The sequence below is a fragment of the Mus pahari genome, chromosome 5 (genome assembly GCF_900095145.1).
Source record: "Mus pahari chromosome 5, PAHARI_EIJ_v1.1, whole genome shotgun sequence".
Lineage (NCBI taxonomy): Eukaryota > Metazoa > Chordata > Mammalia > Rodentia > Muridae > Mus > Mus pahari.
Genome location: NC_034594.1, coordinates 114,687,952 through 114,715,566, shown reverse-complemented (window position 1 = coordinate 114,715,566; position 27,615 = coordinate 114,687,952). Strand labels below are relative to the sequence as shown.

Sequence of the window (27,615 nt, the reverse complement as noted above, 5' to 3'; positions counted from 1 at the left end):
TATCTAGAAGCCTCATATAAGACCAGCAAGAGGAGAGGATCTCAACATTGCGAATTCAAAATGAGGGAAGTGCATGTACAAATGGGCCTGATCCTCACCTCAGCTTTCTGTCAAATCCACTGCTTACCAGTGCATTCTGAGCCTGTACTGAATGCATAGAATGCATATAGTATCTCTCGGTAGATGTTGTTCTGTTTGGGTATAAGATAGATAGCATCCTGGCCAGGATGATCAGGCCTATGTTCTTCATATAAAGAATTTGAAGAGCTCAATTCAAATTTAAACAAACTAACAAACAAAAAAAGACTTCCTACAGCATAGAGGTAATTGCTCTCAGCTAACATGCAGAGTGCAGAAAAAAAATGAGGTTTTGTAAAACAATTATGTAGTTTGAGTCAATTCTTATGTAGATTCCCAGAATAAATGCTGTGTTCAAAACCGATTGTGAGAGAAGGCAGTAGTTACCTATAACACTAGAGTTAAGTGATAAAATATAGAGAGTCTAGTGTCCTATTTCAATTTGAAACCCAGCTCTGACATATGCTAAAATTTGAATCTTGGTCAAGGTACCTTGTCTCAAATCTCAGTAATAATACTGCTTTTCTGTATGCAAGTTTATTTTACTTAGCACAAAATGCCAAGATTTACTCATGTTGTTTTCTTACTATTAAAAATGGCAAAATTTTAATAAAGACTAACATTGTGCTAGCATGAATAAAAATGTGGAGAAATTTGGCTGCAAAAACATGTCTCAGCCATAAAGATCAATTGTTGCCCTTGGAGAGGATTGTTTCCTAATATCCATTTGGTGGCTCATGACCACCTCTAACCCCAGGTGTAGCCATTTGGCACCATCTTTTGACCTCTACATACACCAGACACATACATATATACATACAAACATGCAGGCAAAATGTTTATCTCATAAAATAAACAAATCTGAAGATGAAAGGAAGGAAGGAAGGAAGGAAGGAAGGAAGGAAGGAAGGAAGGAAGGAAGGAAGGAAGGAAGGAACAAAGAAAAAGAGAGATAGAGACAGAGAGAAAGAAAGAGAAAGGGGAAACTGAAAATTGTTAGTCAAAGGTACAAATTGCTAAATGTCAAATGAATAAATTCTGAATATGTTTTATCAGGCACTGTGAATGAAGCTAGTAGTAATGTATTGTGTACTAGCAATGCTCAGAATGAGGTTCAGGAAGCAAAGCCTTAGTTTATTATTATATATCTCAGAAAGAACAGCATCTCCTGAGGCTTCTCTGCCTGAGCTCTGGCTTCTCGGCCTCCATCCACAGATACCTTTGAGATGAGAACTCTGAGGACACTAGTGAGGATTTGTATAATCCTTAGCCTTTGAAAAAGAATTACCAGTTTTTAAGACTCTTAAAAACGATTTTAAAATATCCTTCATTATAAATGTTAATACTACAAAATAATATGAATATAATTTAGAATTAATTCTTATAATGTCAAGCTTCATATAGAAAAATTATTTGATTAATATATGTTTTCATTCTTAATGTCTTTCTAAAGCTTGAGCTTGTATCTTAAGTTCCACCTATTAGGACTGAGTTTTTGAACAGATGCCTGCTAATTACACACAACAGTCCTGTCAGTACAGAGTACAGACGAAGAATTTAAGAAATCACACAAAAGAAAAGACATATGTGACTGCTGTGAAGGAGGGTGATTAGCTTCGTGATGTTAGCTATAGGATTTATGAAACTGGTTTACTGAAATTCTGAAATAATTCCTAGAGTGGATTAACAGATGCAGTCCGAAGACAAAATGTAACATTATATTGCAATCTTCTCTGTGAAAATAAAATTAGACTAACATGAAAAAAAGTATGTATGAACCTTTCATAATGAAATTCTGAATGTAGTCTTTCCTAGTCAATTTCTTTAATAGGTATGAATTTGCATATTAAAGCACTGAGGAATGAGACAAACAGAAGGTACTTACTTGAGATGCTATTTCTCGAGACTGACACAAAGGAGAAAAAAAGAAATACATAAAATGCAGTTTAGACAATGACTGGACCATACATACATGAAACAGCCACATGGACAAAATATGACATATATCCACATTACACTTATAATGCAATAATGTTTTTTTTTGTAAGGCTTTTGATCAAAACCAGGTAAAGCATAAAGTATAATTTTTTTATGTCTACCAAATATTCTGTTTTCTCAGATTGGATAAGTATAATAGATACTAAAATATATGATCAAGAAATAACTGAATCACTTCATGAAATAAAGGAATATTTTAAGTAATCATTTACATTGTACACTAATTTTTGGTAATGATGCATACAATAGCAGTCTGAACTGACATTCAGGAAATTTATGGTTAAATACAATCTGTGTAAATACAGAAGAAATTGACTGGTACTTATTTTATTAATATAATTTTATTGTTGATAAAGGTGTTATTTTACTAAAGTCACAAATTTTCTTACTTAAAAATTTCTTCTCTATTCACTCATGAATAAGTTATTCTAAGGGGATCTCTCTGACAGTTTGCTGTTCTCCTTCTCATCTGTTATTTCCTATGCGTTGCTTGGTGCTCTGCACACACTGGTCAGGTCTACATCTTGGGAAAGACAATGGAAGCTTTTAGAACCATGGCAGAAGGCTTCCTGTGATCTGAGCAAGATCATAACACCTTCTTTAATTCCAAAAACTAAATGAAACTTCTGCTTCCTAAAATCTGGAACCTTTCTTTGGTTTTACTTAGAGAAAACTGCCATTTAAACTGAATGACATACTTGAACTTCCTAATGTTTTTTTTTTTTTTTGAACCAACTGACACTGAAAAAAAAATGATGTTAGGTTTCAATTCCTTAGACTTATTCATCTTTTATTTGTGTTTACCAGATACAATTAATTCCTTTTTCACATATAATCCATTGCCTTAACTGAATTCCTTCACTGTAAAGTTGTTCCAGCAAACTGTAAAACTATGATTGATTGTGGATATACTATCCATCAGTCATATTCACATAATCTCCTAGTGAAGAATGAGAAGAAATATACTCATTTTTAAAATAACTGTCCAGAAAAAGAAACTTCACTTTACATGATGGACTAGTATTACTTCATGTGCTAGACTTTTCATGTTGGAAGAGAATATTCAACTCAGCTGTGGTAGGTAGTGTTTGCTGCATGCACAGTAATATTACTTTGAAGCAGTAAATTATTGGTGAAAGGTTTAATATACTCTACCTTTGTGTCTCATGTTACCTACAAAACTCAAATATAAATCATTAAATAAAATGTGTCAAATGAGAAATTACGTTTAAAAAATAGGAAAACAGGATCTGTCAGCTTAGATCCTTTTCCTTTTATCATGACAATGACGTACTGTTAAAAACATATAAATAAGCTGGAGGCACAGGGATTAAAAAACAATTTCAGTGAGAATTTTATTTGTGAAGGACAGAATTAGCTAAAATGTAATTAAGTACACTTTGACAACAATAGAGATAGTCAGCTATTCTTTCTAAATTTTGACATGTTATTCGGTAAACAACAATTTTTTTTCAATCATACAAAATTATTTGCATGAGTATGAATGGCCTCACCAAAGAAAACAATTGCTACATTTAAATTCATAAAACATAAATAATGGTAAAACTACAAAAACATCTGGCAATCCACTTTGTAATTACCATAGCCAATAGAGAAATATTTGTATTACAATAAATGTTTATTTCCACTTTTTAAAAGTCTGTGAAATTGTAAGCCACAGGGCAATGGTATTTAGAGATAGGAGTGCTGGACAGTGATTAAGTCACGAAAGGTCTAGGGATCCCAGAATGCCTTGCTTCTTCTGTCCTAAGAAGATATGTTGCTCAAATGTCAAGAACCACAAGCAAACTCTGCCCAAACAACAAGCCTAGCACTGTCTAAATTCCAGGCTTACCAGTCCTTACAAATGCCAGAATCAACTTTTCATTACAAAAATCGTTTACAATTTCTATTATGTATATGAGTGTGTTTGTATGCATGTGTGTGTGTGTGTGTGTGTGTGTGTGTGTGTGTGTGTGTGTGTGTATAGGAGTATATGACCCTCCTCTGGAACAGCAGTATTAACTCTGCTACTGAACCATTTTTCTAGGCTTTAACATTTCCATTTTTATAAGTCATCGAATGCATGATATGCTACAATAGAAACACTACTAGCAAGCCAAGAAAATGTTAAATTACTTACATATAAAAGTGTCTTATTTAAATATTTTACTGTATAATCAAATAATATTTGCAGCTAATCTAAAAACTTTAGCCATACTTGCCAAATTACTTTTTGTATTTAACTTTCTTGTATGCATTTCCAGTCAGCTACTGTTGATTGTTTTTTATTTGTAAGTTCTTTTTCTGAAGTGAACCTAAGAGTCTGTGTTCAAACAAAAACTTAAATATAGCTATAGAGATGGTGACAGAGATATTGTCAATGTCTCAGAAACAACAATGAAGTCACCCACAACATTATAGGATACATGAATAACATCTAGATAGGCACAATACCCATCTATCTAAAAATATAATAATAACTAAGCAAGAAAATAAATCTATATCCTATTAACTATATTTTGACAATAAATTCTTCTGCATGAACCATTTTTTTTATTTTTATCTTGAATCTATTTGGATAGCCAAAATAAATATCACTGATTGGACCCCTAAGCCTGGGGTGATTTTGGACAAGAGGAAAAGAAAAAAACTAGTAAAAATATCTTTGTAATTTGTCATAACTTTGGAAAATTTGAAAGGAAATACTTCAAGAATATAAACCAAAATTTACATTAATAAATATTATATATAAATATATGTAGGATAGTATATTTAGCTAAAAACTTTATCTCATAACAATCTATTTTAAAGAGATGGATTTTCCTCACAGTACAGAAATTACCTGCAACTACAGAGGTGATAAAGTTAAAATACAAACATATTCTCAGTTGTAAGAGGTCATCAAAATTCATCCTTCTGTATTAATAGGCTCTAGTTCCCAGTGAAATTACTCTTTTTTTTTTTTTTTTTTTAGAAATTCAGGCAAAAAGTCTGTCCCTGGGCTTTTCTTAGAGCTTTACATACATTTTCAAAGTAGAAACAAAGAAACCTGTATTTCAATGCTTGATGAAATTTCCTCTTTTGCTTTCTTCCAAATACTAATATGCACGGTCAAGGAATACATTAGAAACATATGTAGTTCAGACAAGATTTGTTTTTATCTCACAATCTCAGGGTGACTTAAAGTGTTCTGATTCTTTAAAATGTTCTAGAAGTGGCTAATCATGGATCTAGGAAAAAAACGATTGGAACCCAATATCCACAGTGCTAAAAAGCCTTCTATCTAACAATATTTTGTGAAACAATTGAGATTTTTAGCTACTGAAAATGTACTCTAGGCCATTTCACTTTCACTTGCACTTGTGTGAAATTGATAACTATGGTTGTGAATGACTATATTCATCATAGTAAACACCACAGTAAAAAAGGCTTTCATAGCTCCAAACCTCAGATGTCGTTAGTTTCTGAGATTCTGTTCTGTAGATCCCAATGGGAACATCTCCAGTAGAAGAACACAACTTCTGATAGAGTCTGGCGTACGTTCTGATCCACAGGTCCTCTTCAGTGATTTTCATCTATAGTGCATATGAATGAATCACACAATCAATGTTTAAGAATAAAAATCCCAGTGCTCACTTTTCTCTTCTTCAAAGCCCTGTCAATGTATATTTTAACATCTCAAAGTAGCATTTCATAAAACCTATTCACTCATTAGGCTTACTTATTTACTCCATCTCAGCTTATTCTGAGAGCACTTCCAAAGCCAAGAAATGTTAAGTATTCAATTTGAGCCAGTATGGCATTGTATTGATCCAGTAAAAGCAGGCAGAACAACACTAGTAGAGATCTGGGAGATGCTGTAAACTTTGAAAACCTTCAAGATGCTGAAATAGCACAACTGACACTGATATTTAGGGAATAAAGTATATAGAAAAAAGAAAAAATAGTAAGGTGCAGAACTATTCTCATAATAGAAGTCCTATCCTCTTGCCCCATTGTTCTTATATGTACATAAGCAAATTTGTGGTAGAAGGAGCAAAGGAGCAGGAAGCCAAGGATCTTCTTCTACATGGGTTCTTGTACATCTGATCCATTAGCAATCTACTTCATTCTATGTATTACACTCTTCTACAAAACAGCATGTTTGAACCATGTGCAAACCACAGGTCTAGTCTCAGTGAAATTTGAAAGGGCTTGAGTGGAGTATTCCTTGATTCCAGAATATTAAGACAGTCTGAGCAATGTAATAGGATCCCATCTCAAAAAGATATAGAGTTGAGTGCCAGAATTTCCCTGCTGATGGACAGTGTAGCCTTCAAATTTTGGACATGTCATTGTCAAAACCGATAGCTAAAACAACATCAACAATGAGGACCTGTATTTGGTTTTGTACAGAATGGTTTTTGAAATGATATTAATTGTAATGCTTGAGGCACAAAGAAACAATATAATATATCTAAGGCCTAATGGCCTGATGAATTAGAAAAAAAATCTCAGATTAACTCTTTAGACACACATGAGAAAATAAATTTGGTTATAAATGAGCCACCAAAAGCACATAGTAGATGCTCCGATCAAATCTTCTATCAGAATGCTCTCCTCTTCCAGACATGATTAACTTACAGAACAAAGAAACCCCGATCCTGGTATGGTGTCCAGTCCCAAAAGAAGTCTGGTGATAGAAATCATATAATCTTTCACAAATGACTGCAATATAAGCAAAACATGTATACATTATGCATGTCAGTCACATAGAAGACTGGGAAGTTTGAACACATAAATCTATTTCAAGCATCTCAATAAGCCTTGGTAAAATCAGATTAAAATATGCCTCAACACTTAACATAGTCATTTATAGTAAAGCCAATTATAAAGTAATATATGAAATACATGCTATTTAGAGATAGTACATATACTGATATTGTCATACAAGGCATGGTGCTAACATGTTATATGGTTTAAAACCAAAACAAATATTTCTGATTGAAATAAAATGGTCAAATTAATAACTTAAAATTAACACTTTAAAATATTGCAACCACTCTTTTCCCTAAGATTAAACTGCTCAATGATAAAATGAAAACTAGGTTTATACTTCCTTTATTACTTTTATTACATATACTTTCCCAAACTATTCCATCTTCAAATAGACAGTCTTTTATAAAAATAAAAAAAGGGGGAATCATTTTATTTTCTTAAAATAACAATGTGAATAACTTAATCATAGAAATATAAGCTATGATTTTAGCAAGCTGTTAGAGATTCCCTCATCAAAAACCCTCCCTAGCAGCATAAGGCTCAGGGATCCCAGCACCAACAAAAGAAAATCATTCCCAACAATTCAGAGGGCAATATAACCAACCAAACGTACTGAAGGATAGAAAGTATTTTCTTAAAATTTGCTAACTCTGAAGTCCTCTTGTTAAGTGTTTGTCAAACAAATAGTACCATAAAGTTGTAAGTTATAGCTAGAATATTTTGAAGTTTGTTAATATAGAAATTAATCTTACCCAGCAAGTATGTTTGATATACTATAGGAAATTTCTCTCAGATAAACACATACCCATATAGACAGATCCAGTATATAGTAGATTAAAATAGGAGTATAAGTCCGAGCAGTGGTGGTGCATGCCTTTAAACCCAGCACTTGGGAGACGGAGGCAGGCAGATTTCTGAGTTCGAGGCCACCCTGTTCTACAGAGTGTGAGTTCCAGGACAGCCAGGGCTACACAGAGAAACCCTGTCTCAAAAAACAAAAACAAAAACAAATGAACAAAACAGTGAATGTGTATATGTGCATGTGTATCACCGAGTACCCGGGGAAGTCAGAGGACAACTATGGTAAGTTGTAACACGTGGGTTTCTGAGATAGAACTCAGGAATTATGGCTTAATTACAATCATGTTATCATCTTGTCTGCTGTAATTCAAAACCTTCACATTCTAATGGGGTCTTTCTGCATTAGTTTCAACAAATTACTAATTTCTTTGTCTCTTGATAATGCAAGGCAAAAATTAACACAAAGAAGGCTTAAAACAGATCTTTACTATTTTAGGATCACTGTATCACATGAAAATATGACTGTAGTGTTGGAATAGTAGTTAAGTACATCTTTGTGATACATACAAACTCTCGGCTTCAACTGATTTTCTTCAAGTATACTTAAAAAAAAAAAAAAAAAAAAAAAAGAAGCCGGACAGTGGTGTCACATGCCTTTAATCCCAGCACGCGGGAGGCAGAGGCAGGCGGATTTCTGAGTTTCAGGCCACCCTGGTCTACAGAGTGAGTTTCAGGACAGCCAGGGCTATAGAGAGAAACCCTGTCTCGAAAAAACAAAAACAAAAAAAGGGAAAAGGTTGCAATTTTATCTCAGCAGATGAGTATATTCATATTTGGGGAGCTTGGGTACAGACCAACCTCCTGGATAACCTAGATAAATTATCTGGAAACAGTAAAACACATTAATACCAGACATGGCTCATTGCTCACTGTGGCACCTTTCCAGACAAGCAGGTAGCTACTGACACCCATAAAGACAGGAAGAGTTAGCCCAGAGGCTGGCAGAAAATCTCCAGATATCTTGGGATTAGTTTATTCAAGCAGACAGTTGTAGAAGGGTGCAACAAATATACAATCAAAAACAGTGTAGACAATAAAATTTGAAGGTGCTTAATTTGAGACTAATGGTATGAAATAAAACTCTATAAATTATTTTTCCTTTAGATGGAATTGTTAAGTGTTTGACTAATCAGGGAGCAAGTAACATCAATGTGATGCAGCCACAGGCAGAAACAAGCAAATAAAAGCAGACCATGCCATATTTGTGAAATATATGTATTTTCAGATTGCTTTGTATTAGTGTACAATACATAAAAAGCAATGGAAACTTGGTATTTAGGGACTAAATGACTCTGAGATATAAAATATTTCTCCTATTTATATAAATTAAGCAAAAATTATCAGATGCTTAAATATCTTCAGTTTAGAATCCTGACACATTGCTATCTGCTTAAAATTTGAGTAAAAAAGAAGCTCTAATAAGCAATGCTTGCTCTAACTTTTTTGTTATTTTTCTCTTTAAAAAAGTAGCTCAAAGACATGCTTAGAATTATAGGAAAATACATTAATAAATTTCACATGAAACTGGTACCCAGGAATACAAGAAATAATTTCCAAGCCTCTTTTAATTTTAGTGTTGTTATTGTTATTATTGTGAGGAGAGAGAGAGAGAGAGAGAGAGAGAGAGAGAGAGAGAGAGAGAGAGAGAAAGAGAGAGAGAGAGAGATCTGATCACAAATTCACAGTGACCTGTTAAAAACAGGTCAACTTCTAGGAGGTAGCTCTGTTTCCATTCTCAGTTCTGAGGAAGTTATTCAGGTCTTCAAGCTTGTATAGTGTACAGTTTATGTCTCTCTCTCTCTCTCTCTCTCTCTCTCTCTCTCTCTCTCTCTCTTTCTCTCTCTCCTTATAAATACTATTATATTACTTCAATATTACTTCAATTAATTTTAATATTATAATTACATCATTTACTCCTTTACTTTCCTTTCTTTAAACTTTCCCATATACATATATGCATATATACATATATGCATATAAAACCAACATACTCAGTCTATAACCATATATATATATATGTATATATATATACATACATATATAGATATAGATATAGATATAGATATAGATATAGATATAGATATAGATATACACATGTTTTCAGTTCTGAGCATTTGACATCAGACCAAGTTTTAAAATGTATTTTTAAATAAAATATTTGATATCAACATTTATACATGGAAGCATATTGAACTGTTTCAAATCAACTTTTAAGGTAAGAGTTTGAAACATCACTGACACATATTTTTACTTATAATCTAGGTGAAATATAAAATAACCCTTTCAAAGAAAGAGCAACCGCAGGCATACCTGATAAAGAAGTGTGTCTAACATACTGATGCTGAATACTCTTCCCGCAGCAAAAGGCAGTCGAAACATAAAGGCCAGGTTAGAACCTCGTTCTCTTTCTTTCTGTTCAGAATCAGAGGAAGAAGCTATGAGCATCTATATTTTATGCATTGCTGTGTGGACAAATTTTCTCCGCAAATATTTAAAAAGGTATTCATATTCAACTCTTTACAGTAAATGTTCCCCATCTTTGTTTAAAATAGATTCTTGTATATGTTCTTGCAAGTGTATTGTGTAAATGTGCTTAAAAATAAAATTTTAAATATTTCTTTAGTTTTTATTAACAACTTTTCCAAATCTGTTGGAATATCTCATAATTGAAAATGTTAACTTTTTCATATGTAAACAGTTATTTTTACTGTAGTAGATGACATAATAAAACAAACAATAAAAGTAGAGTTAACCCTGAACAGTTGCTAAAGTTACATAACATATCATGCTACTAAGATTTGCCTTTAAATATCATCATATGTGAGAAAAGCTTTATGCATATGAGAGACTAGGCTGGTCTGAAATGGTCATGCTGTCCCAAATTGTTCTAGTCCAAACTGTCAAGGTTATCACATTGCAGGGTTGAGTTCTGAGAAACTATTTTCATCTTATTGAGACAGTGTTCTCATGAAAGGGATCAGTGCCCTAACAGCCAAAGTCCTTCAACCATGTGCCAGCTTTGAACTAAAACGTGTGCCTTCCATCACTCTTCATGTCACAAGTAAACACCCTAACCTGAGACTCCCTAAGCTTGTCAGTCTATGGTACCCTGGACATGGCGCATTGGCCATGTTTCAAAGTAGTAATATTGGAATAGCTGCTCAGGTAAAGTGAATATTTATATCACACACCATCATTTTAATTTACTTCTCAATCTGTCTCAGCTTCTCTTACACACACATACATATTTACAGAGAAAATCCTTTACATTTTCAAAAGAAAGTTTATGTGTACCAAAGTATGCATGTATATTACAAAGCACAGTAGTTTCTTTAAACATAAATCTAATGTTATTTGGATGTCATGCTAGAGACTCGGAAGACTTATATTTGAGATCACTATATTTTACAGGAGTCCTTTCTTCAAACCAAACCAAACCTCTATTGTCTTCTTATTAAGGTGAGGAAATGAAGAGAGCAAATGTTCATGTACTAACAATAGAAAGAGGCATCTTAAGAAAGTTAACCTTGTACTTACTGGACACTAACTTTAAAAAATAGTATTTCTTCTCAGCAAGCTTTACTTGGACACACTGAAATAGCTATGTACATAAAAAATCTAGTTATTGAGAAAACTGAAGGCCCCATTTTAATGAAGCAAATTTCAGTGATCTTTAAAAACAGGAGAGCTTACTTTCCTTTTTTCTTTGACAGTGAGTGATAGGATGTTCTGATGGCCATGACCACAAAACAAATGAAAGGATGTTCAGAACGGAACCTGCATCCATTGAATGTAAATTGCTACAACCACCATGGGAATTGGTATTTTGGTTTTTCATAAATTTAAAATATAACACCATTAAGGTGCTTCCATGCTATGCCTCATATACAAATGACTCTAAGTGAATATACCATAGTGAAAGTTTTGTAATTTTGCTGTTTACAGTGAAAACAGAAATATTTTTGAAAATTTATCAAAAGATATATAGACGAAGGACATGATTCCATCCCAGATTACTTTCTACATCCTTCCTTTCATGAAATAATTGAAATTCGAATTTTAACTTCTTCATGTGGGATTTTTAATGAAGGTCCCATGCTCACTTTTATATCCACCATCCACACCTTAAATCTGTTCATAAGTCTTATCCTGAATACCTCTTTGTAAATTTGAACTCAGAACACCTACCTAACTAGTAAATCCCAATCAAAGATGCCAGATTTATCAAAGATACATTGTCCTGACTCTCTCCATCACCTGTATATCTTCTGAATTTCCAAAATCGTTAACATAGTGTTCTTTTATGTCTCCTGCTAAAGTCTTCTGCTATATCATGCAAGCCTAACATTTTCTACCCAGAAATCCTTGTTACGCCAAAAGAGGCTCACTGCTAATTAATGTCTTTTCTGGCAACTCAGTTTCTGTTTATAAATTGAGTCCATTTACCCTATAATTAGACTTTTCTAGACATGCCTGGAGAATAGAAAACCAAAAATTCTGTGATTAAGAAAAAAAATTCTTATTCACAGAATAAGAAAAGTTTTCATCTTTGGAATGTATTCTCAAACCAACTGAAATCTCTCATGATCTTAGTGGATTAGTGTGGATAGTCTTCAATATATCATGATTTCTTCACATAAGTTTAACCTGCTGGTGTATGGTGTATTTTCTGATAGAGTTAAATTTTTCTAAATCCAAGTCCAAATCTAAATCTAAATCCAATCCCCTACCTCTTTTATTTTTTAATGCAATACCTATTAATACCTATATTTGCGTGATTCTCCAGGTCAATCACACCATTTAAAACACTTCTCCAAATTTTAAGGTTCGTTAATATTTCCATTTGTTAAAAGTGAATGACAGGTAGTGCATTGTGGAATGGTTTGGTGATTGACAGAAATAAATAACAAGGTTTGAGACCAATGATTCTCCTTAGTCATTATGACTTCAGAGATTTTACTTACTGTTTTTTCTATTTAATTCCATTTGTCACTGTGATGTGATTGCAATAAATAAAATATCTATACATATTAAATATAGTAACCACTTAGATAATACTATAGTCTGTCATCATTCTTTTAATATGTTAAATTCTTTATAGGTTTAAAGAATTCATATGATCTTCCTGTAATATGCTTTCCCATCATTTTACCTCACTGGTTTAGTTGTTATTGTAACAAAACTATTACTTCCCTACAGAGGCCTGCCACCTTAGAACAGCCCTCTTCAATTAGTCTTGAATATGATCTTCAACTACTTGCATTACGCAGTTGAAATCTATAACTCCTTGATTCTTTCTAGAAGGTCATTTATTGATTATACGTCTCCATTACACTCTCTGTCCCATTAGAGTATAGATGATGTCTTTTTGTTCCTGCTATTTACAAACACTTCAGTAACAACATGTGGTCTACAGATGGGTGAAAAAATTCATTTGAGCACATACATTGTTCAATTTTTAGTTACTGCATATGCATCAAAACTTACTGAAGATACTTAGAGTTTTAACATTCATATGTTATAAATAAGAAATAGAAAAAATAGGAAAAGAAAAGGAGGGATCCTCAATACCTCTCTTGCCTCACTAGAGTTACTTAATAGAAGTCTGAAGATGTGAAAGAGTGTCCTGTTAATTTCTGTTTTGCAACTCAGCCTTCCTTTAGTATTGTTTGTTTTTGTGTTTTGTAAAGGGCGTTTATTTGATCATATGGGAGCCAGATATAAATACTGCTTTTATTTTTCTCAGATGGAGTGATGTGATGAAAGCTGTACCCAAACTGTTCAAATACACAGCTTGGACGGAGGTCAATAACATTTCTCTGTTCTAACTATCCCTAGGCCTAGATGTATCTAGCCTCCATACAATCTAATCTTCCAAGCTGACTGATTTAATCTGGCTTCTCTCAGCTTCTCAATGAATTGCTTTGCTTGGTCTCATATGAACTCTGGCAATATGTTCTAATATTCCTCCTCATTCTCTAACCAATTCTGTGTTCACCTGTGTCTAGCTTGTTATTTCTCCAACTTGTTTCTGTAAAAACTGTCCACATATGCATACCCTTTTTCTCAGTGTGCTGCTGCTCTTAAGTAACCATTCTTTCCCTTATGTCCTCATGAGAGTTGGGCATATCCTATCTCTGAGTCATTATGTCAGATCTGGCTCTGATTCATTACTTTGTTCCTTAACTAGAGATTTTTTTTTTCAAACATGGTTGGTTCCTTCTACAAACTAAACTTACCTTAATTGTTAGAGATTAAAGGTGGGTATTATGGGTTTGTCTGTATTCAGCGAGATCATTCTGTAATCTAGAGCATGCCTACAGTCAAGCTGGATCATATAGACCTAGACAGTCTAAGGATGTGATTCGCTGCCAGATCAGCCATGTTGTTGGATTAAAATTCCTCTACAATATTTTACGTCATACTAATTATTTATACTATTGATTCTGGCACATGCAGGCATTGCAGTCCTCCTAAAAAATGGAACAATGCTTTGTGAACCACCTTTCCTTGGTTTAGCTCCAGTTCTCTGAACCTCAACCCTGTTCTTCCTTGAAAGCCTACTTTGACTGACAAATGCAACTAACACCCATCATCAAAGAAGCTTCTCTACAGAAAATGGAGACCATCAGAGTAAATCACGATGTAGATATCAATGGATCCCATTAATACAAACCTCAACAGATATACCCACATCACATATCTCACATCTATGATTTTGGGAACATCACAAAAGCCCTGGAGGAATGACTGTAAGAGAAAGAATACCAGAAAGTCTGCTGTGACGCTGACTCTTTTAGAAATAACAGAATAAGCAAGACCAGAACAATCAATAGATATGAAGTTGGAGAAGGGGGTAAATTTCATGGGCTTCCACCCCTAGGCAAAGAGTTACAGTTAACCAACAATTGTTCAAAGGGGAAAAATTAACCTTTATTTTTAAGCAAATACAGAGTGGTCAACTTGAAGCCATATAATTAACAACAACAACAAAAAGAACCAAATAACAAAAACGGCCCCCTTATCTTTGTATACTACACGTATGTGTATATACTTATGAAACAATAATAATAAAACTAAAAAGGACTGTTAGTTTCAGAGTGGGAGGAGCATGGAGGGGAAGATGAAAAGGGATAGAAAGTGATAAGTGATCTAATTCTATTCTCATTAAAATGTTAAAATAACAAAATAAAAAAAACAAAATAGATATTCATAAACATGAGCATGCAGCTCATAATTAGAGTACTTGTCTATCCTCTGCAAGGCCTTCAGCCCCATCCCTCACTAAGCAGAAAGTTTTCCTTTGAAACAGAATTTTGCATCCAAGTGAAGCTTTATTAAAGACCTATTTTCTTGAGAAGCATGTATCTAAAGCACTTAAAAGAAGTATGTGATACTTAAATCATTGCATAAAGATTTAAGGTGATTTGATACCTTTGCTCATACCTGTCTTTTGAGTAGATATGTGATCACATATAAATGCTTTCCTTGGAATGAGAAATTTCATTCTGGCAGATACTTTGTTTGCTATGTGGCAATCCAATACCATATGGAAAGAAATGACATTTTTTGGATGTAATAGAACAGTGTGGGAGGCAAAGTAAATCAAGACTCATTGGAACAAATTATTGGCTTCTATCCCCTCTCTGAAATACAATTCTTTTACATGCCTTCATTTCCTCTCTGCCATCTGACAACAAAGTCCCTATGTCTAGTAGCTCTTCTTAACATTTACCTATATGACAATTTATTTTTAAAGAATTTAAACATGTTTTCTTTTTTACTATGATTATTTATTTATTTATTTATTAACATCCCAAATGCTGCTCCCACTTCTGACCCCTCACTCACAGAGTCTTTCCACTCAACCTCCCTCCTCTTCTCCTATGAGAGGGTGGAGTCCCCGTGGGTATCTCCCCACCCAAGCACATCAAGTCTCAGCCTGATTATGGGCATTCTCTCCCACTGAGGCCAGACAAGGCAGCCATGAAGACTGAGCTGCCTGACTGCTACATATGACCTAAACAACATTCTTAAATTATTTGCCCCAAAACATTGAAGTTGTAAAAGTATGTCTGCTTCTTGATATCACCATTTCATTTTAGATGGCTCTTTGACTCTGCATTTATTTCTTTAACTGTTTTCTCGCAGATAACCTTTTATCAAGTTCAAGATAAATCTTTTGGCTAAACTCTGTTTCCTTAAAACTTCCTTCTTTTTTTAACATTTTACCTCTTTGGTTTTAGAAATAATTCAGCAAATAGAAGCACTTGCCATGACATCTGATGACCCAAGTTCAATCCCTAAGATTGCGACTGTGTAAGAAGAAAACTGCCTACGACAAGTTGTGCTCTGACTTCTACTCACGCATATGCATACATATTGTGGTGGTTTGAATATGCTGAACCAAAGGAGTGACACTTTGGGAAGGTGCAGGTTTGTTGGAGTAGGTACAGCCTTGTTGGAGGTAATGTGTCACGATAGGATGGATGTTGAGACCTTTCTCGTAGCTTCTTAGAAGACAGTATTTACATGTCTTTGGAACAAGATGTAGAACTCTTAGCTCCTCTAGCATGATGGTGATAATGAACTGAACCTCAGAAGCTGTAGGCCAGCCCAAATTAAATGTTTTCCATTATAGGAGTTGACTTGGATATGGTGTCTCATCACAGCAATGGAAACACAGACTAAGACATGAATTTATGAACATTAATACCCATAATTCAAACATACATACATATCTTCATATGTACCATATACTTCACATAGTACCACATATGTAATACATTCTACATTCCTCACTTACCCCACCACGTCCCCTTTTAATAAGTACAGAATTGTGATAGCAGTTACATGAAATCATAAATCTCATGGAGTCATCACCCCCATGTCCTTAGGCATGATGCATCTTTTTCCTCCACATAGAAAATTCAGAAGCCAGAGTTTGCGTCACCAACATCTGCTTCCAATGGTCTTTCCAGATTATCTGATTAGGACTTTTCAGTGAGAGCTACTAAGGGGTCATAGAGTTATCTGGTTAAACCCTGAAAATGCATTCCTTTTTATGGGTTCTAAGACACCATGGGGAATACTCTTCTTTTATATAACACATTGCTTTCCATAGTATCCCAAGAGCTCTCCTATTTAGACGTTCTGATGCTCCCTAACTCAGCAAAGGCTCCACAGGAATGCTCTTCTGCAATGTGTGAATACTTCGGCATTCATCATTTGCTCCCTTTGTGTTATTTACTTTTGAAAGCACAAATGAATCAAATGCTTTGCAGCAAGGTGTCTGTCCTACTGGTGTTAAAAATATCAACAAAGTCTTGAACAATTGACTCAATCCTGATGAGAATATATGATATAAAGATATATTAATTTCAAAAAAAACTGTTCCAGTCCACACCACTGGCAGAAGCATCCTACTCCAACAGAGGGCAAACCAGCACCCAGATACCCAGGTAAGCTTCTCCCCTCGTTTGTAGACCACTAACACTGCCCAAGCTGTCCCAGCCTACCTCTAACAGTCTTTCCTTTTTTGGTCAGCATATACTGGCCCAAGCCTCCTGTGGAGTCCCTCTACTCCACCAGAGGCCAAGGTAGCACCCAGATCCCCAAGTACATACTAACCCAGGGCCATCTCACTCTATCACCAATATCCTCTCCTTTCTATGTCACTGTTTTCTTTCCCACACCTCCTGCAGAAGTACCAAGAACCTTAGATAAACCCTACCACCATCCTTACCAACACTCCCCCAGTGCTGGACCAGATTTGCCCTAAAGTCCTTCCTCTCATCCTCTCTTTATCACCATATTCTGGTACACACTTCGAGCAGACCCGGCTCCCCCAGAGGCTATAATAACATGAAGATTTTCAGATAAGCCCCCAGCTCATGAACGACCAACACTTCTCCAGAGCCTTCACAACCAGAGGCCATTCTAGCACCAAGAACCCCAGCCTAAGTCATCCTATCCAGGCATTTCTCCACCAGAGGCAACCCAAATCAGGAATAAGAGAAGGCTGCCCACTCTACCAATGTCTTTTCACTACTCTATTTGAAGTTCTACCTAGAGCAATACAAGAACGAATAATGATCAAGGGATACAATTTGGAAAATGTCTTAGTTAGGATTTTATTTCTGTGAAAATACACCATGACCACAGCAACTCTTATAAAGAAAACTTTTAACTGGGGCTGGCTTACAATTCAGAGGATTAGACTGTTGTTATTATTATGGCAAGAAACATGGCAATGTGGAGGCAGACTTGATGCTAGAGAAGGAGCTGAGAGTTCTTTATCTTGAACCACAGGCAGCAGTGAGGGAACTGACTTGAGCTTCTGAGACCTCAAAGTCCAACCCCATAGTGATGTACTTTCTCCAGTAAGGCTGTACCTTACACCACACTAGTGGTGCTTATCATCCACTTAGTGGCCCAATATAAATATTATTCATAAAAATAATATTTATCACCTTTTGTAAAGAAATAAAACATCATATTTTCTTTGAATTCATTTGAAAAATTACATAAGGAAAGAATAAATAGGGTTTTTAAAAACTACATGAACCTTTACTAGTGAATCCAACCCAGTGTTGGCATTCAGTACCACAATCCAATTTTCTAATTATAGTTCCTGACTTTTAATGAAAACTATTTAAGTTAGTTGTCTGTACAGAAAAGTACAAAGTCAAATAATATTGTCTTATGAGTTTTATACATGTGTTACCTATCACATGATAATTCCTATGTGTTTTGTTTATTTTTAAAACTGGTAATTTTTGGCAAGGCATTTTGTGCACCCACACTGCTTGACTAAAAATAATTCCTTTCCTTTACCTCAATTTAAGTACAATTTAAGCTGATGTACAGGGGGCTGGTGAGATGGCTCAGTGGTTAAGAGCACCGACTGCTCTTCCTAAAGGTCCCGAGTTCAAATCTCAGCAACCACATGGTGGCTCACAACCATCCATAACAAGATCTGACACCCTCTTCTGGTGTGTCTGAAGACAACTACAGTATACTTATAATAAATAAATAAATAAATAAATAAATAAATAAATCTTTAAGCTGATGTACAAAATTATTCCTATTGCTTTCATGTAATGAACACATGCAAAACAGAATTTTAACCTTTTTCCTAAAGCTCCCACACAATCCATCCATAGTTATGGGTAAGTCACCTCCTGCATTCTTTGGCTTTCCAATAACTACAATAGTTTGTATGTGACTCTTTCCATTATGATATCATTTCTCTGCTGTTTCTTCTTGTGTGGGAAGACTGTTGCCTTTCATTGTGTTTATTAAAGGACAGTCTGGTCATGTAGTGGTTAGTCTCTTACTTTATTACACATTGTTCCCATCAATCCAGATCTAACACTCAGCATTTCACATCACTGTGAAATTAAAATGATTGTAAAGTCTGACTGTTATCATTGGTGACTGACCATGTTAAAGGAAGCAGTTGTGAAGAAAGTTGTTCATACATCAAGTGAATAAATGGTATGTGTGTGTGTGTGTGTGTGTGTGTTTGTATGTATGTGTCTGTATGTAGTATCTGTGAATGGTATATGAGTTTCTGTGTATGGTGTGTGTGTGTTTTATGCATGTGCGTGCGTGCGCATGTGTGTGTGTGTGTCTGTGTGTGTGTGTGTCTGTGTCCGTGTGTCTGTGTGTGTGTGCGTGTGTGTGTGTCTGTGTGTGTGTGTCTGTGTGCGTGTGTCTGTGTGTGTGTGTGTGTGTGTGTGTGTGTGTGTTTGTGTGAGACATTAATATAAGATATATCCTGTAAAGGAAAAACTACTTCTCCTGCCTTCCTACTCTGTGTCTTTAATTCCACTCACCTGGTCCATGTCTGCCTATCTCTCATACTCTTTCAGTTGTGATGCTTGCTGGGTAGCATGTTTTCTACAAGAAATCTCTAAAAAAGAGAGTTATTCAGCAAACAAAAACAATAAAACAAAAGCCAAATGGATTAAAAATGCAAAATAGTAAGATGTTCAAGTTTGAAGAAAACATTTATTAGGGAGATATGTTGTGTATGACTGACAGTGCATACTGACTGTCCAATTTATTACTGGCCAGTTTTTTTTTTTTCTTCACATATATGGACTGCATTTCTCAAACTCTCATTAGACATCATTAAGTGCTTGATTAAACCAATGGCATATGAGTGGGAGGAGTGCATCCCAATCCCAATATAGGTTCATGGAAAATTCAAATTGATTACCACTGGCTTTAGGAATAGTGTTATTTACTGTAGTTTACTTCTAGTGTTGAAAAAATAGAAGATGGACTAATGGAGAAATGTGGGAGGGAGTTAAACAACAAAACCTGATTCGAAGTTACTGTCTCAATAACCTGAAATCAACTTCCATGAACGCTAGAGAAAAACATGGATCAAAGAGACAAATAAAAAATGACACAAAATCTACATTCTGGAAGGAATTATGAGAACAGGTCTGGCTGTGAAATCAATCAGAAACAAATGCATGTGTTTATTATATTTTAGGGAAGAAGCTGTAGTCTAAAAATTCTTTGAATTTTTTTAGCTGCCCTAAGGAGTAAGTTATATAATCATATATATATATATATATATATATATATATATATATATATATATATACTGACTGAGTTGATATGAATAATGTAGTGTAGAAAGAAGCTTGAAGACAAGGTTTAGCAACTGCATTATGTGACCAGGGATCATCAAAACACTTTTGGTGACACATTTTCAAAAATGTAAGTTGGAAAGTTGTGGTCCAGTGATACTGCATTCAGCTATTTTTCCATTTTGAACCTGAAGCTGTAATTGTGTTGATGTGCTCTTGTGATGATGGAGTTCAGGATAAGCACTTGTCACCTTTGCATTTGATAAAGCATCGGAACCAGGCAGGCCTCTCTCTTCTTCTATTGCACTGTCCACTTAAGAAATCCACGCAATTCATGAAGGTGAATTCTTTTGAGAGTACTCCAGGACACCTTTGGTCCAGGGTAGGCACAATAGCTTACTGGGTAAAAGTACTTGCTAGAGAAGCCTGCAACCTAGTTGGATCCTTGGAACCCACACTGGAAGGGGATACATGACAGGGAATGTTTCCTTCTGTGCCTCAGAGGTACTGTGTAGCATATAGGTAGCAAGACATGGTTACATGTATAGATGTATACCCACATACACACACACGAACACACACACACACACACACACACACACACACACATACACAGGACAACAGTACAATGATCATGACTACTACTGCTACTACAACATATGACAAATATTTAATTTTTTTAAAGACTCATTCCATAGGTTTCTTTCTAGACTTTGATCATCTGAAGCTGTCTACTGATCCCTAGAGACAGAGTTGCCAGGACCAACCTTAGTGAACAAGCACAGCAATGTACTCTTCATGTATAACTTACTGCCCTTAGTGTTTTCCCTGTTAAACATCAATAGACTTGCCCTTGAACATCCACTGGAGTCCAGTTAAAGATTTATAAAAAATACTAAGAACCCCAAGAAGGAACACCAATTTCCCCTCCCTGTATCATCCATCTCAAGAACAACATTGAACACATAGACAGTGATACATCACCAGAAAAACCCTCTAGAGCTCTGCAAAGATCCCAGGACTCCTGCTTTCTGTAATCCAATCAACAAGCAGATTTTCCACTATCTCTAACTGCACTACCCTAACAAGTTTTCTAGAACTGACCTCTCTCTTGGACAATAAATCTCACAATAAATCTTCCTTTTAATCAAATGGGATTCCACAGAATGAATTTTTTCATGAGTGTTCAGCAGGACCTTTGGCTAAGTAACATAACTTCTTGCTTGTTGTAAAGATTTACAGATTTGATTTTTCCCATAATGAGCACTGATAGATAATTGGCTGATACACACTCAAAAGGTATGTTATAGGATATTTAAATGTCACATATGAATTATTGATATATTTATAAGCTTCTTAGTAATTAACATAAATTGTTATACTTTCTATTGTATTCCATACCCAAGTAAAGTTTTCTCAGTTTTAGAAAGGATTTCTAATTTGTCACTAGATTTGATTTTTAATTAACTTCTTAAACAAAGATAATACAAATCTGCATTTTGCCATTTTATACTTTGTGTAAAAAATATTTAATTAAACTAGTTCAGCAACTCATATTTACTGAAAATATCATCTAAAGTTACGATATTTCCACATCAAGTGTTTATACAAATAAATAATTATAGAGACTGGGATTCTTATTTGCAACAATATAAACAAATATAATTTAGCCCTTTACTATAATTAAAATTTTTATTAAATAAAATATCGGGCTGTTTCACCTTTATTCAGTCATACATTAACATGCCATTATTTATTTTTAGCACCATTTACCAGATAAGAATTTCAAAGCTAGAAGAGAATAATTAATCCATGATCCATTACTGAAAAGTAGTGGAAAGGTTGGACCAGTCTAACCCCAGAGTCTGGCCTCTTCATTACTATGCCATCTTACCTCACTGGTCGAGACAATGGTAAAACACATGTCATCAACAATTCTACCCAGACTCCTAACTGCTGGATTTGTTTGTGGAAATCAGGTCTATTTATCCCTCATTAAAAGCCCTTTACTGTATTAAAGTGTAGTGGTATCCTGGAAGTGGTTTGTTCTGAACACTCATGATTCTGTTTCCCATATGGTACAGATGTGAGAGCTGTATAATCTTGAAAGACTTATTTAAACCATATCAAGATTATTGTTCATGTCAGTTAACAGAGACTACCCATGATTCCTCTAAACCCATAGAAGAATACAGTAAGAGTAGCCTATCATGTATATGTTTAGCTATGGAGATAGAAATATAAAAAGAGAACCAAAACCCCTTTAGCACCATATATCTTCACAAAGTTTGTCAAAATGGTGGAATTCATCACTGAGGCCAGATATTTTATCTGACTATTCAGCTGACCTTGTACTTGCCCTAAACAACACATAAGTAATCTGTTGTGTATTTGCATTATTAAGTTAGTCTGACCATCTGCACTTGAGGCAGCTCATCAAATATAAGAATGAGGTGAAACACTGATCTTTGTTCCTGACATTTGCAGAATCATGAAGCATCTGTTGATGAGGTATTTTCTAACTTGCTGAGTAGGTATTTACAGTCTATGTGAATTACTGAGTCATAAATCTCTCTATGAGAAGTTGTCTACTTGTCTAACATTACCCAAAATTAGAGAAGCCATGAACACCACATCCAACTTGATACCTGAGAAGGGAAACCAAATCTTAACATCTATAGAACATGACTTGGGAAAATCATTGATCCCTTTAGCCTCCTCATCATGTGGTCCTAATTAGGTAACCTGATTGTAACACCATTACTGTCCTGGCTAGCTTTGTGTCAACTTGACACAGCTGGAGTTATCACAGAAAAAGGAGCTTTAGTTGGGGAAGTGCCTCCATGAGATCCAGCTGTGTGGCATTTTCTCAATTAGTGATCAAGGGTGGGGGAGACTCCTTGTGGGTGGGACCATCTCTGGGCTGGTAGTTTTGGATTCTATAATAAAGCAGGCTGAGCAAGCCAGGGGAAGCAANCCAGTAAAGAGCATCCCTCCATGGCTTCTGCATCAGCTCCTGCTTTCTGACCTGCTTGAGTTCCAGTCCTGCATCCTTTGGTGATTAAAAGCAGTATGGAAATGTAAGCCAAATAAACCCTTTCCTCCCCAACTTGCTTCTTGGTCATGGCGTTTGTGCAGGAATAGAAACCCTGACTAAGACACTTACTAAACCAGATTTCCAGTCCTTAGTGCATTTTGCTCTTGGTTTTCATGTTCAGATGCCCTGGCACAGCTCTACTTTGGTATCTCCTTCGTCTAGGTGAGCAGCAAACTGCTTTTTCTCAGGCTGTGCCAGTTATATGACTGCAGCAAGAAATCACCAAAGTGTTTTATTCTTTTAGGGCATATCATCCATAATTCTTTGAACCAAAATGTTCTTACTGTCTGAATATTGATTGGTCTTACCTTTTCCAGTTTTGAAAGCGCGAGAGAGTAACAATCCTTGGCTCTGAATTGCATGAATCTCATATTTGCTGGATGCGTAAGCTCAGTGATGATACTGAGACTTGAAAACAACCTAAATTAAAGAAAAACTGCATTATACTAATACTCCAATATGGCATGTTTTTATAATAACATATGTATGAATGAGTGATTGTTAGCCTTAGGTATAAAACTATATCCAATTATAACAGCAGGCACTGCCACATAAAATGATCTGTAAACTACAAGAAAAATGAAACACTATTTTTTCTCAATATTTTAACCAACATGTTAGTACTGTGAGGAAAAAATAAATTCAACAATTCTCCCTTTATTAGACATTTTATCTCCATAATTATGAAACAGAAAGGAAGAGGAACTCATAAAGTTGATTTAAGAAGTTATTAAGATTACTTTGTGGATGACATTAAAATAAAATATACAGATATTTGGATTGCTAAATAAAAATTCGCTGATGCTTTTCTTGTCCATTCTATGAGTTCTCTAAAGCTATGGCTGCCTAGTATAATAATGTATTTTTCTAAAGGTCAAATCTTGGTACAATGAACTTCTGAGATAAGAAAACACTATAATTCAGGCAAATTTCACCAATGAATTGAAGCTAAGTTTAAAGCATTAATAATGATGCTAAAAATAAGCTAGGATTTTTGTACTTCTTTCTTTTTTGTGTCTTTTTTTTAAACACTCAAAATCTCACAAGCCCACAAACCCTCACTTAATTGTTCACTATCATGGAGAAATGCATCTTGATATTACAGAATTGACTCTTCTGTTGCTGCTCTGGACTAATCTGATCTCATCGATCACTTGTAGATTTTCTGATTCTGTTTGGGGATTCTTTGGAAGTTACGTAGTTATTTTCTATGGTAATATGCCTTCCCTCCAGGAAACAGTGTCTTTTAAGTTAAACTAAGCTAGGACCACTTAAAATGGCTACTAGTAGCTTGAACACGTCCCTAAACACAAGGATTAGCACTTACAGAAAACAGGAGACATAATCCATCTCTTTGAACACTCAAAGCCAAATCAAAGTTCTGCTCTGCTCTCATTTCATAGTAACTCCAATGCTTAGGGCACCCCTGCTTCAGCAGCTGATTGCTTGACAGCACTTTACAAAAGAATGTACTTGTTTGAAAAGAGGACCAATATTCCTGAGCCATAGTGCTGAGGTTGGTTTTTACATTTCCTGAAGCCTAATATTTCCTGATTCTGATGGAACGTTACTAAAATATCTCTCATGCCAGGCAATAGTGGAAAGTTAACACTTGAGCAGGTTACAGGGAGGGACTTGATCCTAGCATGTGACAACTATCCATGATGACTTTCTCTCAAGTCTCTTTCCAAGGGCTGTCTTGACCATTCATGTTGATACTTGAAATTATCCTTCAGAACATTCTCCTTCATAATTCTATGGGAAACCTGTACATCCTCTTCTAAAACCTTGATGTCATTCGTGATTTATAATGTAGGGCTATGATGCCTTTATTCTAGTTTTGATGACAGGCAGATCCTATTTCTTTGTGTAAGTAACATGTAACAAGGGTAAAGTAAATGGTACCAGTAAACAATGACCTGATTTAATTCCCTTTTATTAGGATTAACATTTAAAAATGCAGCAATTTCACTTGTGTAACATGTCACTGTTTTGAATGTTATATAAGAAAGTGCATTCTGAAGATTATGGACAGTTTGTGAAACATTTAGCAAAGCATCAGACAATAGATAGTATATTTAAGGAATTTAAATGTTTCTATTATTATTATTATTATTATTATTATTACAATTAGTAGTAGTAGTGTGTGAATGGGGGAGTAAGAGAGGGAGGGAGGGACAACAGGAAGATAAGGAAGGAGAAAAGAAGGGTGGGAGGAAAAGAGAGAGAGAAGGAGGGAGGGAGAAAGGAAGTAGGGAAGGGAGCCTGGCTACATAGCAGGCCATAGTCTACTGGACAAAATTGCTGCTATGTCTTGAAGAGGCCTTAGTGCTCTTTCAGCTTTTCTCTGTCCTTAGCCTTTCTGCCTAAGATGCAGTTGCTTTCTTGTTTACTTTTCTCCTCAACCTTTACATGCTGGAAATCAAGGCTATTTTTTAATACATCCTCTAGAATCCAGTTAGAATTTGAAGTCTTAAATCTTTTGAAGTGAAAATCCTTCCCTAAGGTCCCTGGAATTTATTTTCACACTATCTATTGCCCCATACTCGAGGGGATTTACTTTTATGAAATAATAATATCTGGAAGTCTAGATGTTTCTTTCTGGACCTACCCCTGTTGGTATAACTATCTTGTTATATCTCATTAGGCTCTCTTAACTAACACATATTTTGTGACATATTTTCCGAAGATTTATTCGTGCAGTTGAGATGATGGGTTGTTACTAGACAAGGGTTCTATTTTTTAGTTTATAGGGATTTTATAATGTGTGCATACCAAACAATCTTGGGATAGTTTCAGCATCTTCATATTTTAATTTCAAATCGCAAATGGTAGTTTTTCATATAAGCCCCTTTATTGCAAAGGCTCTTTAAAAAATTACAAGAGATGCCTCAAGGGAAAAAAAAGTCAGTTGATTTTTGGACTAGCAAACTACCGAAACTTATCATTTTTTTTTTAATTTCAAAGTCATCAATTTAATGAATAAAATAGTATCACTAAATACATTTAACATATGGGATGTCATAATCAATATCAGGTAATGTAAACTCATTACTGAGTGACTAAATAATGTCATTAAAGTGACTCAATTAACACAAATATTTGTGACTTCCTTAGACACTAAATGTGGTACTCTATATTTGAACTTCCTTCTTTCTTCTTTCTCTCTGCTCCTCCTTTTTGTGAGACAATAGGTAGTTGGCTGAGTCTGACTCTATCTTCAGTGTCTACAGACTTCCACTGCTCTGTGCCAAAACATCGCATGCGCTCAGATCTATAGAACTAGTCTTGCAGCTGTCTTTGTGGCTCTGGCTTCTCTTGGTGGATTTAGCAAATCTACTATTGGTCAAATGCCAAAACCATATCCTCTTCATCACTTTTTGATGTTTGGCTGTTGGCTGTTTCCAACATCTATTGCAAATCAAGAGAAAGAGCCTCATTATCTCCTCAAACTTCAGCTGGGAACCACCCTCTTTCCTTTTTTGGGCAATGTCTTACAATGGGTATTTTACTGAAGAAACTGAAGTGCAGAAAAATAAAACATGTTTACTGTATTCCCGGATGTGTCAGATTCTAGCTAATACTCCAAAATTCAGATTCAAAATGCCTCTTTTTATCAGTATAACAAAGAGTGGACATATGGGAAAGAAACCTGGATAATCAAAGATAATAATGTATAATTAAGAGTATCTATCAATATGATGGTGTTTAACATATTAAAAACTCTATTTTTGAAATATTAAGTCCACCACTCACCATACAGAGTGCAAGGCTTGTTACATTGGTCTCTGAAGAGAGGGCTGATGTTTAACATCTAATAAAACAAAGACTTGACAAAATTCTATTATTAGAGTTCCCTGGTCTTTGAAAATACAAAGAGGTATAAAAGTGAAATCTTCATGATTTAAACCTCTGCTAACTATGAAGAGATATGCATATTAGTTAAAATACTGATAAACAGTAGCAATGGACTGCTCCTATATGAAGAGATAGCAAGACACTAGTGCATTAATAACTTCTGAGGAAAATACAGCTTCTAAATCATAGAAATGTATTTCATCTTTTAGAGAATTTTTATTGCCCAATGAATTGTGAATTTTATGTATTTGCACATGGCTTCTTTCTCTAACTTATTAGATGCAATAGGAATATATACGTATTAGAGGTAAATGCTAAGAATGTGTGGATAATAATTAAAATTGCAGGACCTGA

The 27,615-nt window shown here is 35.0% G+C and overlaps 1 protein-coding gene and 1 long non-coding RNA gene across 6 annotated transcripts in view; one reads left to right on the top strand and one right to left on the bottom strand.

Moving 5' to 3' along the window:
- LOC110321415 overlaps window positions 1-10,313 on the top strand; it is a 50,971-nt gene extending 40,658 nt beyond the window's left edge. Inside the window, exon 3 of the long non-coding RNA XR_002380526.1 lies at window positions 9,961-10,313. This is a non-coding gene — a long non-coding RNA (uncharacterized LOC110321415). The remainder of the gene's footprint in view (window positions 1-9,960) is intronic.
- Window positions 1-27,615, bottom strand: part of Kcnt2 (potassium sodium-activated channel subfamily T member 2) — a 349,821-nt gene that overhangs the window by 26,797 nt on the left and 295,409 nt on the right. For all 5 annotated transcript variants that reach the window (XM_029539117.1, XM_029539120.1, XM_029539119.1 and 2 more), the window contains 4 exons: window positions 23,712-23,823; window positions 10,009-10,110; window positions 6,703-6,786; window positions 5,526-5,654 (listed from right to left, as the gene is read on the bottom strand). In XM_029539117.1, coding sequence (XP_029394977.1) covers window positions 5,526-5,654; window positions 6,703-6,786; window positions 10,009-10,110; window positions 23,712-23,823 — 427 coding nt within the window. The remainder of the gene's footprint in view (window positions 1-5,525; window positions 5,655-6,702; window positions 6,787-10,008; window positions 10,111-23,711; window positions 23,824-27,615) is intronic.